At 45.0% G+C, this 14,862-nt stretch overlaps 1 protein-coding gene across 1 annotated transcript in view; it reads left to right on the plus strand.

Moving 5' to 3' along the window:
* The first annotated feature begins 229 nt into the window (after window positions 1-229).
* Window positions 230-14,862, plus strand: part of LOC147891232 (Transducin/WD40 repeat-like superfamily protein) — a 75,679-nt gene continuing 61,046 nt past the window's right edge. The window contains exons 1-5 of the mRNA XM_087389928.1: window positions 230-358; window positions 4,940-5,125; window positions 8,908-9,162; window positions 9,639-10,065; window positions 10,166-10,284. Coding sequence (XP_087246054.1) covers window positions 236-358; window positions 4,940-5,125; window positions 8,908-9,162; window positions 9,639-10,065; window positions 10,166-10,284 — 1,110 coding nt within the window. The 5' untranslated portion in view covers window positions 230-235. The remainder of the gene's footprint in view (window positions 359-4,939; window positions 5,126-8,907; window positions 9,163-9,638; window positions 10,066-10,165; window positions 10,285-14,862) is intronic.

The raw sequence follows: 14,862 nt of genomic DNA on the forward strand, positions 1-14,862 counted from the left end.
GGTCCGAAGACCTACACAAGAATTGAGTTATCAAGGATGACAAGGTAGCTGCATAACAAAAAAGTTATGTGAGTAGTTTCACTAAAGGTATAGTAATTGAAAACTGGCTTGGTTATAGGGTACTTTTGTTATGAGTAACCATTCATTATAAGTAAACCCAACTTTTGAATGCATTTAGAAATCCATTCGAAAGCTAAGCTTGTTTGTGCACGGGTGTGGGAGCTTCTCAGCCGCCATGAAGATCAAAGGTGGAGCTAACCTCGTCCAGCGCCAACCTGCCTTCTCTGCTGATGGAAAACTTTTGCTCGTCTGCACAGGGTCTACAGTCTCCATCTACAGCGTTGCTACCGGCCTCCTGGTACACCAGCTCCCCCTATATTTTTCTCCTTCCCTCCTCTCTTCATATGTGAAATTTCACTTTCCAAGGAGAATCAAGGGAGAACTTCTCCAGGGCCTTGGATTTCTCAGTTCCATCATTCGAGTTGCGCAAATGCACGCATTTTGTTCCGTGGGTCTGTAAGGGGTATATTGGGTACTTCACCAGTCTGCTTTTATAAGTTGCAATCTGTAAGCTGGTTTTTTTCGAGTTGGGTCGATGGACAATCAGCTTAAACTTCAACATGGTCATTACACTTAAGCTTCTCATGGCCCTGAACTTGTTTTAGTTTACGTCATATTAGACACATTTCTCTGCCGTGCATTGGCCGAGTAGTACCACGATCTTGACGCCGGAGAGAGTATTCTGGTTGGAGAGGTGCTTGATTATAGTGTAGATCGTTTAATGTCATCCAGTCCATAAAATGTGCATCCTTCCAGGAACAGTGCCATTTATGGAAGTAGTAGACAAGCGATGTTTTATCTCTTCTTAAACAAAGAGTAAGAGAGAGAATTGGATCAGGGTTGGGCTCTAAATTATGAGCTTTGTGCTGAGTCTAAGGGATGTGATCCTTTGTGGCACTGAGATGTCCTGAATGAGGGGCTGGGCTTGTGTCATCGTTCCAGCCATGCTGCAGTGTCACATTGAACCAAAATTGCAACCTTTAGCAGCTGGCTCCATATAAAGTATAATGGCCTCTTAGAAAGGTTCTCAAGCATGTCAATTTTGACACGTGAGTCCAAGCCAGGCATATCCAAGCAAGGCTATAAATCCATCAGACCCGCTTGACTTATCACTCTAGGGTTACAACTTAATCGAGTGGTGACCAACATAAAGTTTCAAGCTGGTTGGTTTTCCCATTGTACTGAGCAGGTTAATCCAACCCATATTGCCTACACATCTTCAACATCCTGAAGAGGGTGCCAGGTGGCGAACTTCATGGCTAAAGTATTTCTACTAAAACCCAAACAATTGAAGTCTTTGCTCTAGATCAGTAATACGTGAAACATGCTCTTTTTGTAAATCAAATCTCATTCAAAAAGATTACAAGGAGACATCATGATTCTTATTGCATTGGTTACCCATATTCAAGCATTAGCACAGGCTTTTGGAGGATACGGAATTCCAAAAAGATTTTATTTAAGTAATCTTGTGAATGAGTATAAGCCTGCATAAATATGCAATCCTTTTTCAACGACATCAAAAGAAAAGGACACTAAAAGAAAAGGCGACAACTTTGTAACATACTCAAGCAATTTACCCACTCACGGATTCAAGTTTGAGTCCATGTTAAGATTATTGGACTCATTATCAAGACTGCCCATCCATCTCTAGGCCATCCTTCCAAAATCACATCATCTGAAGGATTCCGATGTTAAACCAACAAGTGAACTCCTTTTCAGACCGGCGCTCACTCTCCAAACAACTGTTGCCTTAGAACCCTAATAGCAAATGAAGCTCTCAGCTCCTCTTGAAGATGACCGATCTCTTTCAGAATTACACGAGGAGCCCACCAATACTTCCTCCTAAAATGACTTCATCTTGATTCTCAAACAAGGACTGATTCAAAGTTGTAGTAGTATTACTTGCATGAACTTTCATTATCACCAACTCAAGATGAATGAGCTGAACGTGCCCAAAAAGCACCCTTCAAGGGCTAGAAATAGACAAGGATAGCAACAGCTTGCACCGGCCTTTAGGATGGGTTGCCCAATTGAGATGGTATATAAGGCTCACTCCTGAACAGGCGTAGAATTGCCTGTTCAGTGTTGACGATTCCTGCTGGAATAATAATCAAAGGGGCTAGCTGATTGCCTCAAGGGAGTAGGCTGTAAAATATGCCTATGCCTAGAGCAAAAAATTAGGCGACTATGTGCTCTGAAGCTGGGTGAACCTGGGGCTGAACCAGTGGCAGTATATGCTGGCTTTCGAAGCTTATAAAAGCCAATCGAAAATGACTGAACTGCAGCAAGGGGGTCCGATGCAGAGTGTGGGCTGCCACACCCTCTAGATGAAGTTGGAATCTAGGGTGTTGTGCATGGAAAAGTCTATCGGCTTTACACATGCATAGAAGTTAACCACTTTTTTCAAAATTTAACTTTTCTTTTACCACCATGCCCACCCTGATTCACCATTACTATTTCTTGCCAATTGTTGAGCGGCAAATTGCTATTTGCTGGCATGAACCAAGGTCATGCTATAATGACAAACCTCCAGCTCCAGTTTTACACTGCACTGCAACCAATGCTGCTAGTATTGAGGTCATGCTGCATGGTCCTCTTGAAATGGGGCTCATAAATGCCAATGTACGGTAGCGAACTCTACACAGGAGCCAGTGCTGCTTCAATCATCACAGCAGCCAGCACTGTTTCAATCGTCATAACACAGCGGCAAACACTAAAGTACAGCAGCCAACACCGCTCTGATCATCAGAGAACGGCAAAGAACCAGTAACGCAATCAGCCCCAACCAGTTGGCTGTAAGGCGCCAGCTTCTTTGCTGCTTCACGAGTTGTAACATGCGTGGACTAGCTATGTGGAAATTAGGTGAACATACAAGGAAGAACTCAAGCATGAAAGACACCAGAGATCTACCTAACTATAGTACACTGCTTTATTTATACATGATTGCCAAATCGGCATACAAAACTGCGCTGAGACCACTCCCTTAACTACGACATGCTGGCGATGGAGCTATGCCTCGGAAATAGGACACCCAACCTTGCCCATAGGATGGCTGCTGGGAGCTGGATGCTGAAATGAGGGGCATGGCCTCCTTTATATAGGGGCTGGAAGTTCCCGTTTTGGCCGACCAGCCAGTCGGCTGGTTGGCTGGGCTGTTTGCTTAGCCCTAGGGGGGGTTGAGGCTGCCTATAAAGGCGCCTACCCTAGACCACTTACTATGCATTTCGATGCCCTTTTGAGGCCCCAAATCGTGCCAAATCTGCTGCGTAGGGAGCTATGATTGGGTGACAAGGCAGCCAGTTGCTGCCACCTGGGCTTGACCCTGGTGCATGTGACACTAGTCCTACATCTGCCTAATCCCAGGTGGCTGAATCGCTAATCATTGCATGCAAACAATCAGACAAATTTGCTCTAGGCCGAACAGTATATGTGTTTCTCATGTACTAGCAAGTTCGACTTGCTGCCATAAACTGAGCAGAACATCTCACAAATAGCAATCTGCTATTTGACACTGCCTTGGCTATGAGTTTCTTTTCATGTAACCAAATCACAACCCAAGTTGGACCTCTAATCCCGTAGAGTCCATGACTTGAAGGAGAGAAGGATTCTTGTTTATAAGCAAAAAATTCTTATCATGCTTTAAAACGCAACACTTGGGAGGAAAATTATTTTACCAGATGAGCACAAGTTCATGCAAAGGCAAGTCCCCCTGTAAATAAGGATTTTCGCTTGTTTGTCGAATTAGACAAACAAGCACAATGAAGCATCATGCTTTAACTTGCTTTGCCAGATTTGTTCTCAAGCTCAAACCTTGGTTCGAATACCAAATGAAACACTCCCAACCATGTCAAGTCACGTCTGCCCTTGGTAGGGTGTAGCCCTTGAGCTAGCATTATCACTAAGCAAAATAGTAGCTCATTGCATCTTCAGTCTGTTTCAATCCATCCCACCTCAAGTCACATCCACAACCTCATCCGTGAACCCTGTATAGTGAGATCCTTGTGGCTGCTCCACATAGATTCTCAGCAACTGGCTTCCTTTCAGGAGCTTGGTTCCTGCTTCCAACTGCCTCTGGGACCAAGCTCTCATCAAGCTCCAGTCAGGTCTAAATCTTGAGCTCACCAAGGTCATTTTGTAATCCCTCCTGCTCCCCTGTTCAGCATCATGCCCTTGATCCGCCTTGGGAACTCCTCCCTGTCACTCCATCTGTCAGCATCACCATTATGCATAGTTCATGAGACTGACATCTTTAGAAGATATGCAAACAGCTCCAAATGCTTTTGCCTTCAGTATTCTTCCCTCCATCTGTATTGAAGGCATTAACTGAAGGCTTTCACCTCCCACCTCGACGAACATTGTGACCAAAGCATGCAATTGAAATCAACGTCAATGCATATATAGAAAACATACCCTGGTCCACCGTTATGCTTTTCATGACAACAAGGCAGGTACCTTCTTCAAGTACCCGCCAGAGTGGCAACCTGTTGTATCTGTGTATCCTCGTATCTTCTACCTGAAGCTGGCCTTTTTCATCCTCTTCTTTTTGGCGACAATATCCCTCGTTCTTAGTATGATCTAGCATATGCTTGATGCACCTCCGTGCGTGAGTCTTGCGCATGCTTGACACAACGGAGCCGGAGCATTGATTAAAGTTGTAGCTTTGAGTTAAGGATGGCTCGCTTTTGTACGAGGTTTGTATGTAAGCTTTTTAATGAGCTTTCAATATGGGATATGAATGGTAAGCTCCAATGTCTCTGTGTGTGAGAGAGAGAGCTCCAATGTATGTGTGTGTGTGTGAGAGAGAGAGAGAGAGCAGGCATCTAATTTTCAAACTTTATGTTATTTTCGTGTATCTGATTTCAAACAATTGATCGTGAAGGTAAACCAATTGGAGGGGCACAATGCACCAGTTACGAGTGTAAACGTTGTGCATTATCCAGGAGCTGCGAAGGCTTCTGTAAACCATGCTTGGACATCTTCTTTGGACGGAAGCATACGATTTTGGAATTTTAGCTCTGGGTCATTGATTAAAACTGTTAACATAGGCAAGCCAATCATCTCTATGGTGAGTTCCATACATTAGGTTTTTATTCAGCGTAATGCATACTCTCTATGTTTTTAAACTCTCTCTTATGATAATGAGCTATCTTCCTTGAAGGTGTTTTGGATCTTAGAGAACTTTGTGTCAGGTCATAAAATATCTGTCCTTTGTTCTTCTTCATGTTTTTTTTCCTTCGTGGAAGCCTGCTGCCACACTGCACTTGTCTGACAGGTCCCGTTGCCGCACAAGCAAACGATTCTACATATGGAACCAGAATGCCTGCTAGCAACGCATCCTGCCATGTGTTGTTAGAAGGTTGGAACAATTGAAATGACGGCTGCGGAGTCTGCTTCAGCCTTATCTTTTGGACCACTAATGACCTTTCTGGCTACACTGATTACACGTATGTGAAGCCTTGAGAGCTTCCTTTTCTGCATTTGACTTCAAATTCCTTCCCTTTCGCTTAGCTGCCAAGGCCTTTGAGCTACTGCCTTGGGAAGGACTCCGAAATCTCTCCTCCTGGTTGAGCATTAGCGGTACCAACTCCTCCCATGTCAACTGGGAAGAGAAGTGGGACAACAACGTAACGGCTATGTCCTTAGATGATATCTCCTTTCCCATCTGAAGAATCTATTGCTGAAACTTTTGGAGCTTGTTGATATGCTCCTGTGTCGAGAAAGACTTCGTGGGATCCCACACCCTCATTTGAACTCCAAGACACCCCCTTTTGATGGGAAAGGTTTTTGTTATACAAGGACACCATATGCTCCTAGATACTTTTGGCTACCGTCATATGCTTCACATGATTAATAACTTAGGAGTACACTTTAGGAAAATGAAAGACCGTGCCCTCGCATTGACCCGGACGTAGAGCTGAGACATAGTCTCAGCCTCCTGCTCTAGGATCCCTAGATTTGCTACAAGGGGACTAAGATGAAATCTGCTCAACTCTGACGTGTGTGCTTTCATTGATGCAAATTGGGCTGGGGATGATGAAACCAAACATTCCACTAGTGAAAATTGTGTCTTTATTGGCAGTTCATGCATTTCTCGGTTGAGCAAGAAACAATCCACTATGGCAACATCATCTTGTGAACTTAAGTACACGGCAGAGCCTTCACAACCACAGATGAATGTGTATGGATCAAGAGATTAATGGCAGGTCTTTGTGGTGGTTTGGAGCCATAGACTCCCTGACTCACCAACGGTCAAATTGCTATTTGCATTGGCACGGAATTCTATCCTTCATGCACCATGAAACACATTGAGATCCATTGTCAGAACGTTGCAGACCTTTTCACAAAGGCTTTATCCAAAGAATAGTTTGAAGCTTTCCGCAAGTGCTGGGCTGGCTTCCATTTGGTGGTTGAGATTAGTCCTTGTATACTAGGACATTGTCACTAGAGGGGGTGTTGGAAATGTTGTACTATTAAAGGCAATGGCTAAGATATTAAGTAGTTAGGAGGGCTAGGGGCACTTTTTCCTTCCTATGGTTTTCCCCTTAACCACAGTTATTGGTTGAGTTTTAGGATTGAGTGGGTTTTGCCTCACACTAGGGTTTACCTAGTGATTTAGGGTTTTGTCATGGTGATGGCCCTTTGTACTTTCATTCTTGCAACTTCATTTAGCATAGCTCCACCTTTTTGCGCTCTCCTCGATCTCCACTTCTCACAACTACGGCGAGACTTGCAACTATAGTCGTATGCCAATGTAGAGTAGTGTAAGAGAAGAAAGCAACCTCCTCTACCCTCTAATTGACTAACTTATCTTGGATGGCCAAAACCACTCCTTGGAGTCCCACTACAGCTCCTAAAGCAGTTGACCCTCCCAAAGCTATAAACACGATTAAGTGAGCTCACCACTATAAGGTCTCGGGCTGCTAGCTTAAAGCCAATGGTTTGTTTAGCAGGATTGTCCACCAGTATGGAGGACTCTGACTTGGAGTTGTTATCCCACCGAGGTCAGAAGTGACTTGACCAGATTGGGGCTGTTACATTTGGTATCAGAGCCAGCTTCAAGCTTGAAAAGTCCTCTTGCTTCACGAGTGTGCTTGCCCTTGTGAGGGATGGACACGTCTTGGCAGAAATAGCCAGAAGAGGATGGAGAAAATCCTACCTCTCTCCCTAGTCCCCCCACACCCACCTCTCTCTACCCCCTCATCTCTCTCTACTGCCCCCACACCACCCACCTCTCTCTATCCCCTCACATCTACTCCCTCACCCCATCATACCCTCTACCCCCTCACCCCCCTCATGCCCCACGCTCCCCGTTGGTGTTACCAAGGTGCGCACCATCGACAATCGTGCCGCCTTGGGGTGCAAACCTAAGTGACTGTGCCACCTTGGGTGTAGCCCTCGGTAGTCACACCGCTCGGGGCACCGCATGTTGATGACTGTGCTACCTCAAGGCACAATCCTAAGTGGCCGTGCCACCTCGAGCCCGCCCTCAATGACTGTGGCACTTGGGGCGCTACCTGTTGGCGGTTGCGTCTCCTTTGGGCATAGCCCTAAGCGATCGTGCCATCTCGAGGTGTGATGCCCTTTGCGCCCGTGTTACCTCGAGCACACTACCTATTGGCAAGTGTTGCCTTGGGCATGCTGCTCACGTTGCCAACACCGGTACAATGATCCTGGGATATGCCACCCCCTCGCTGATCCTGTCGCCCACTCCAAAGTTCATGCATGAGAAAACCAGCCATACAAATTAGTCAACCATGGGTTGTTGATAGAGGAAAAAATTCTAGAAGAAACTGGCTGTCCAACCAGCCCACTTTTAGAGAACCCAGCTTAATCTTTGAAACAAGGGCTAGCAACTAGGGTAGAGGACTATACACCTAGTGAATGCCTCGCTCCATTACATAGAAGACACTTGCAGGCCACGCCTTGCAGAAACGTCTCAAGGGTCGTCCGAGATTCTGAAGTCCCATGCTCCCAAATGACGCGCATGGTGTAAATGATGTCTTGCCATATGGCAACTAGGGTGGTTGTCGTGGGAAACCGATGGCCTCCCTTGACAAAACTGCAGCATGTAACCCTGATGTTCCAAGCAATGATGCTGAACACTGTCTCCCATAAGCTATCCTTTGGTGAGGGCATAGGTCACTGTAATGCTGTTGGGAATGAGGCATCGCGTCATGTGCCTCTATTCGTAAGACCGCTGACCCTAAATCCTGTATGCTGTAGAGGCCGGATCAATAAAGAAGGCATGACCCCTCTCCGTCAGCCAGGTAGCCATCCCCCAAGTGAAATCATGTTGCATCCTCTATGTCTCGCAATGATTCGGAGGGACTGCAACTAGGTCCTCTGTGCTTAGGGGCACTAGGTGTGAATACAAAGACTTTTGTGTATTACTCTTTTGTTTTTGGAGATATTTTTCATTCAAACAATTTAAAAAGTATAAGTTTTTTTCCTAAGCAAACCCCCCCTTACCCACCTTGCTCCCCCTCGAAAGTATTTTTGATTTTTAATCCCCCAGCTTTATGTACAATAAGATGCCAGCAACCTTTCTTTCAGCACCACCCTGCAGTCCTCTCCCTCCTTTTGAATTGTGAGTCCTCTTCCTCATTTTGTTCTGCCTCAATTTCCTCTTCATACTGCCCATAGACATCTTTTAGCTGCCACTTTTCTCTGAGTCCCTGTCTGCTGCTTTTGTTGCGTACTAATTTTGGAAGTTCCTTCGTCTACAAAAAAAGAATAGTAGTACTTGTTATGGCTTATGGGATTTATAATGTGGACTGAAGTTTCCTAACACAGATAGGATTATGCAATCAGCATAGGCTTACAATAATATATGGGAAAATTTTGCAGGTTATCCCTGGGCTCTCCACACCTGAAACTGGATCACCCTCCAGGCCATGCATTGCTTTCTTACTAGTTCTCCAGGACAAACGTGTACTGGGTACTACTGTGGATAGTGAGGTGAAGGAGCAGAATGGTGAAATGAATGGCAAGAAGAAACACAAGATCTTATCAAAGAAGCTGCACAATGTAGATGGAAAGGAGTTGTATGTAGTGTTACATAATTTGACCAATGGAAAACCTTTACATGGTCAACTTGCAAAGGTGAGGTGCGGTTTTCTCTTTTCAAATATCCTCACAAGAATCTTTGCACAAAAGCTCATTGCATTGCTTTTGGTTTTTCTTCTATATTTCAGTCACATATGAGTTCTGTTGGCATATATTTCTGTTGCAGACTGCCAACTCTGAGAACTACTGAACAATTGAAAGTCAATAAATTTTAATATGTAATGGCTCATTTTGTGAAGACTACGCTTTGTGTGCCTGGAGCATGGGATCTCTTCAATGAATACTTTGTTGTATGTTCAAGTGGCAGCGTGTTGATACTGTAATCTACCTTGTTTTGGGGGTCGTTGTACCCCATTAACTACTTTTTTAAAGATCTTTGGGTAGGTCTGTGTGCTTGGGAGGATCAGGCATAGCCTGGGGGCATACATTTTGATTTTATTGTCCATAAAAAATCATCAGAAATGATTGAAAACACATGCTTGTTGATTTTTGTGATTGACATATGATTTCAGGTTTCAGCTCCGCAGACTTTGGTCTGTAGTAGACATGGTGGTTTAGTTGGAATAGTTGACCGAAGAAAGATTTGGGTTTGGAAGGTTCCCCAGAAACGTCTCACTGATGCAAACTCTTTGGAAGTAACTCATTTACATCACACAAAAGCATTGCAAGCACTGGCATTTGATCCAACAGAAACTGTAGTTGCTGGAAGTGACGACTGGGGCCGTATTCTTATATGGAAAAATGTGGGAGAGAATTCTTTCAGTTTAGCTGCACAAGAGCATAAGGGAAGCAAACATGATGCAGAGCATAAAAGGCAGCTTGACATGAATGGTGGCGTTAGAGGTCATGATGATGCAGAGGCACTTACCACATATCACTGGCATTCTGATGAAGTGAACTTTCTCAACTTTTCTATGGATGGGGCCTATCTATTCTCTGGTAAGTCACATTAATTCTTTCATACAGGACATTTGGCCATCTATAATAATATTGTCAGGCTGTACTTGGTAAATCAGGATATTTGTGTGCTAATGTACAGGAGGGAAAGAGGCAGTATTTGTAATGTGGCAACTGGAAACTGGCAAGAGGCAGTTCTTGCCTCGTCTTGGAAGCTCACTTCTATTTTGTGCAAGCTCTTCAGATGCGTCGGTTTTCTCTGTATGTAGAAGTCTCTCTTTGTGCCCCCTTTAATCCCTTTTAGTATGTGGTTCTATTAATTCATCTTGTTCTTCCATGGGTGCAGAGCGGCAACTCTCTTCAGTGTTGATGTGGTTGCCTAACTTTTTCTTCATGCTAGGATGAAAAATGATTTATGCATCAGGTCATGACCCCGGAAAATCATGATAGAAAATGTTTAGATGGTCTTTGGAGATAAACAACTAAATCAATCATAAATAGCAAACGTGGGCACTTATTTCTTGCCTCTATGCCATAATTCTCATGGTGATGATAGACTAAGACGAATAAATCCAGGCCCATACTTGAATATTATCTGCAAAGATTGTGCGTCTCAGATGATTCCTCTATAGCAAAGGGATAGCAAACGACTTACCTTTATGCTTAGTCAACATCTCAATGGGTGAATTTCATCATGAAAAATTTTACGTGTGGTGCAAGAGATGTGCACTCCCAGCCTTCATGACAATTCTGATTCTTGGGCAACCCTTTTTTGTAGAGAATACACGATCATGCATTTAAACACCGGATACCATGTCAAACAAGAGAGTTTGTAAACTACTCGGTGCTTTCTATCAATTCAAACAACGGATTTTGCAGAGGCATTTGAATGAGATGATTGCGAGTTGCCAAACACATATACTTGAACTTAAGAGTTTGCAATTAAGCTGGAATTAAGACTTATACAGCTTAAACACAAAGTGACATCATTGGAGAATGCAATATGATTGAGGGGCCAAGACGGCCCCCCCCCCTTATCCAGGCTCACTTTATTCTTGAAAATGGAGATACAAGACCAAGGTGCAATGCACCTTCCAAACTGATGAACTCAGTGAAAACCTAGGACCTAGATACAAGACTCAAGAGCATATGTACAAGGTAGACAACAAAAAGGAGGACTCCAAGCTCAGGTTTCAGCTCTTGGCTTGCCCAATCCACAAGGAAGAAGCCTGCAACAATCACCACTTACATCCAACATTAGAGACAATCACTAGTTTCTAGGAAGATAGTAGAAACAACATGAAATAGTGCTGTAAATGAGATAAACTTGACAATACAGGCTCCCTTCGTGACTTGACCCTTTTGTAGATGAAGTCCTTGATGCCTCTGAAGCTACCTTGGGTGAGGGCAGTGTGGAAATGGGGCTGGAATGAGAACAGCCTAGAAAAACAGCCTGTAGGATAGAGAGAGAAAGCTTTTATGGAGTGATAGCTGTAGAGAGAGAGTGCCAATGCTGATCCTAAGGGAGGAGATGTAAGAGAGGAGCTGCTGCCGTTCCAGAGGTGCACAGAAAGGCAGATTTCTGCAAGGGAAATGGGCTGGAACAGTAGAGAGAGAAATTCTGCGGTAGAGAGAGAAAGACTGCAGCAGGAGAGAGAAAGGGGCTGTGGCTGCTCCAAGCTAGGTGAAGGAGAGAGGATGCTGCTGCTGTTCCAGAAGAGCTGAGAGGGGGCAGATTTTTGGAGAGGAGGGGCTGGAACTGTAGAGAGAGAATGTGCTGTTGTAGAGAGAGAAAGTGCTGCTGAGGTGAGAGAATGGCCTGGGGAGAAGCTGGCTGCACCCAAGGAGCTGGAGAGGTTCTGCTGCATCATCTAAAAGGAGGGAGAAGAAAAGTGACGAAATTTTCATGTGTGGAATGAAGGGGAGAGGCCTTCTTTTATAGGCTCAGCCCCCCCGCCCCTAGGCCTAGAGTGGAAGGTGGACACTTGTCCCAGATTTTTGGTGGGCTGCAGTCCCAAAGAGGACAGCCCACAACCTGCCCCAAATCTACCAGATTTGGGGCCAAACACTTGGCCTGCATGCCCTGCCACTTGCCATGCATGCTGCCACATGTGTGGGACAGGTGGACTGACCTGCCAGCTCAGATTCCATGTGGCAGTCTGCCACGTGTCAGCTGCCACGTCACTCCCAAAAAACCCTAAAATTTCAAAGTTGTCAGAATTTAATTCTGATCGCACACACGGGTTCCTAACAGCTTAGACTATCTATTGACGTACTCTAAGGTCATAATTGAGCCATACTGAGCTCATTTGTTTGTCGTCTTATCTTGTATCTCCATTACTCTTGGCATGCTGCCAGGCCCACACCCAAAGCTCAGGGAACATTCTCTTGAATGGTTCCTAGGTCGGTATGCAATCTATGCATTTGATTGGTCCCATGTTTGGGTACTCAGGTGGGGTGTGGTTTCTAGATGTCCCTCTCAAAGAGAGGCCATCACTCTTGTGGGTCACTAATGCCCATAACCCCAAGCAAGGGGGTCCACCCTCAAATGCTAGACCTAGTCCCCATTGTCGGTAACTGAACAGAAGGAAAACATTTCATTTCTTAATAAGCATACTATTGAAAAACAAAAAGAAATAGTACCAAGCAAGTGGATACATGTTGAAGCAAGATGACATTCCCTCCGTCTTTCATTCGGTTGTCCGCAACTGAAATGCTTCCTCATAAGCATCCAGGATTTCAGGACACTCCTGAAATGTAGCTTTGTCCACCCATTGGGCATCGGTGGATGGGAGCCCTCTGAACTTCAAAAGGTACATTTTGCGAGTCGTGCCTCGACGTCCCGTAGTGAAGTTATGCAAAATAATTTGCTCTGGGATCAACAAGATCTCAGTGTCCTCTACTTCAGGTGCATCGTCCAGTGTGGGCTCTTGAGGTGGTTCCCCAATGAAGGGTTTCACCAAGCTTACGTGGAAGACATTGTGGATCTTCCAATGCTCTGGAACTCTCAATCGGACTGAGACATCATTTATTACCTGCAACACCTGAAAAGGACCATAATATCGAAAGGATAGCTTGAAGTAGATGCGCTTTTTGCCGACTTTGGTTTTTAACCGGGCTTTCTCAAATTTCAATAAGACCCATTGGCCTTCTTTCACTGCAAACGCCCTCCGTCTTTTATTTGCAGCTGCTCTTTGTTTCTCCTGTGCCTTTTGAATGGCTGCTCGAACCGTGGCATAAGCAGAGTCATAATCCTCCCAAAAACGATCAACATACTCACTGACTTTCTCTTCTTGGCGTTGGCGGAGGATGTCCCACTGCACCATTGTATCTCTCTTAAACTCCTTAGGCAGGAAGTGCCTCATCAAGTTCTTCTTGAAGTGCTTCCAGGTGTGGGCTTGCTGTCGAGTGTTGACCATAGCTGCCCACCACAGTGAAGCACGGTCTTGCATGTGCAGGACGGCAAACCGGATCTTCGCCTTGTCTTCGTACTCGTCCCCCTCAAAGAAATACTCGAGGTCTCGGATCCAGGCCAGCAAGACCTCGGGCTTGTCCTCTCCCTTCTACTTGGTAAACTTGAAGAGCTTATCTCCAAGAGGTACCTTATGCTTTGCATACCTTCGTCTCCGTGGACGTCTCGAAGGAGATGGACTCCGATGACACCGTCTACCTCGAGGAGGGGAAGAAGAGGATGGTCTTCCCTCCTTGTTGGAGTTGGTGTTGTCCGCACGGCCTCTTCCTTGGGATTGGGCCCTTATGTCATGAGTTTCTGCTTGGCTGCTTTCCAGCACTTGAACCTGTTGAGCAATGTTTGCCAAAAGAGCACTCAACTCATGCAAGTTAGGAGGAGGGTCAGGTCCATTGGCTGCCATGATGACAAGATAACTCAATGAAGGAGAGACTCAACAAGAGAAAGCACAGAGTACAGAACCACTGCCTAAGCTCTGATACCAATGTAAACTACTTGGTGCTTTCTATCAATTCAAACAACGGATTTTGCAGAGGCATTTGAATGAGATGATTGCGAGTTGCCAAACACATATACTTGAACTTAAGAGTTTGCAATTAAGCTGGAATTAAGACTTATACAGCTTAAACACAAAGTGACATCATTGGAGAATGCAATATGATTGAGGGGCCAAGACGGGCCCCCCCCCTTATCCAGGCTCACTTTATTCTTGAAAATGGAGATACAAGACCAAGGTGCAATGCACCTTCCAAACTGATGAACTCGGTGAAAACCTAGGACCTAGATACAAGACTCAAGAGCATATGTACAAGGTAGACAACAAAAAGGAGGACTCCAAGCTCAGGTTTCAGCTCTTGGCTTGCCCAATCCACAAGGAAGAAGCCTGCAACAATCACCACTTACATCCAACATTAGAGACAATCACTAGTTTCTAGGAAGATAGTAGAAACAACATGAAATAGTGCTGTAAATGAGATAAACTTGACAATACAGGCTCCCTTCGTGACTTGACCCTTTTGTAGATGAAGTCCTTGATGCCTCTGAAGCTACCTTGGGTGAGGGCAGTGTGGAAATGGGGCTGGAATGAGAACAGCCTAGAAAAACAGCCTATAGGATAGAGAGAGAAAGCTTTTATGGAGTGATAGCTGTAGAGAGAGAGTGCCAATGCTGATCCCAAGGGAGGAGATGTAAGAGAGGAGCTGCTGCCGTTCCAGAGGTGCACAGAAAGGCAGATATCTGCAAGGGAAATGGGCTGGAACAGTAGAGAGAGAAATTCTGCGGTAGAGAGAGAAAGACTGCAGCAGGAGAGAGAAAGGGGCTGTGGCTGCTCCAAGCTAGGTGAAGGAGAGAGGATGCTGCTGCTGTTCCAG

This window comes from Dipteris shenzhenensis, chromosome 18 (assembly GCF_047967505.1).
Source record: "Dipteris shenzhenensis isolate YYH24624 ecotype China chromosome 18, Dip_SZ_1.0, whole genome shotgun sequence".
NCBI lineage: Eukaryota > Viridiplantae > Streptophyta > Polypodiopsida > Gleicheniales > Dipteridaceae > Dipteris > Dipteris shenzhenensis.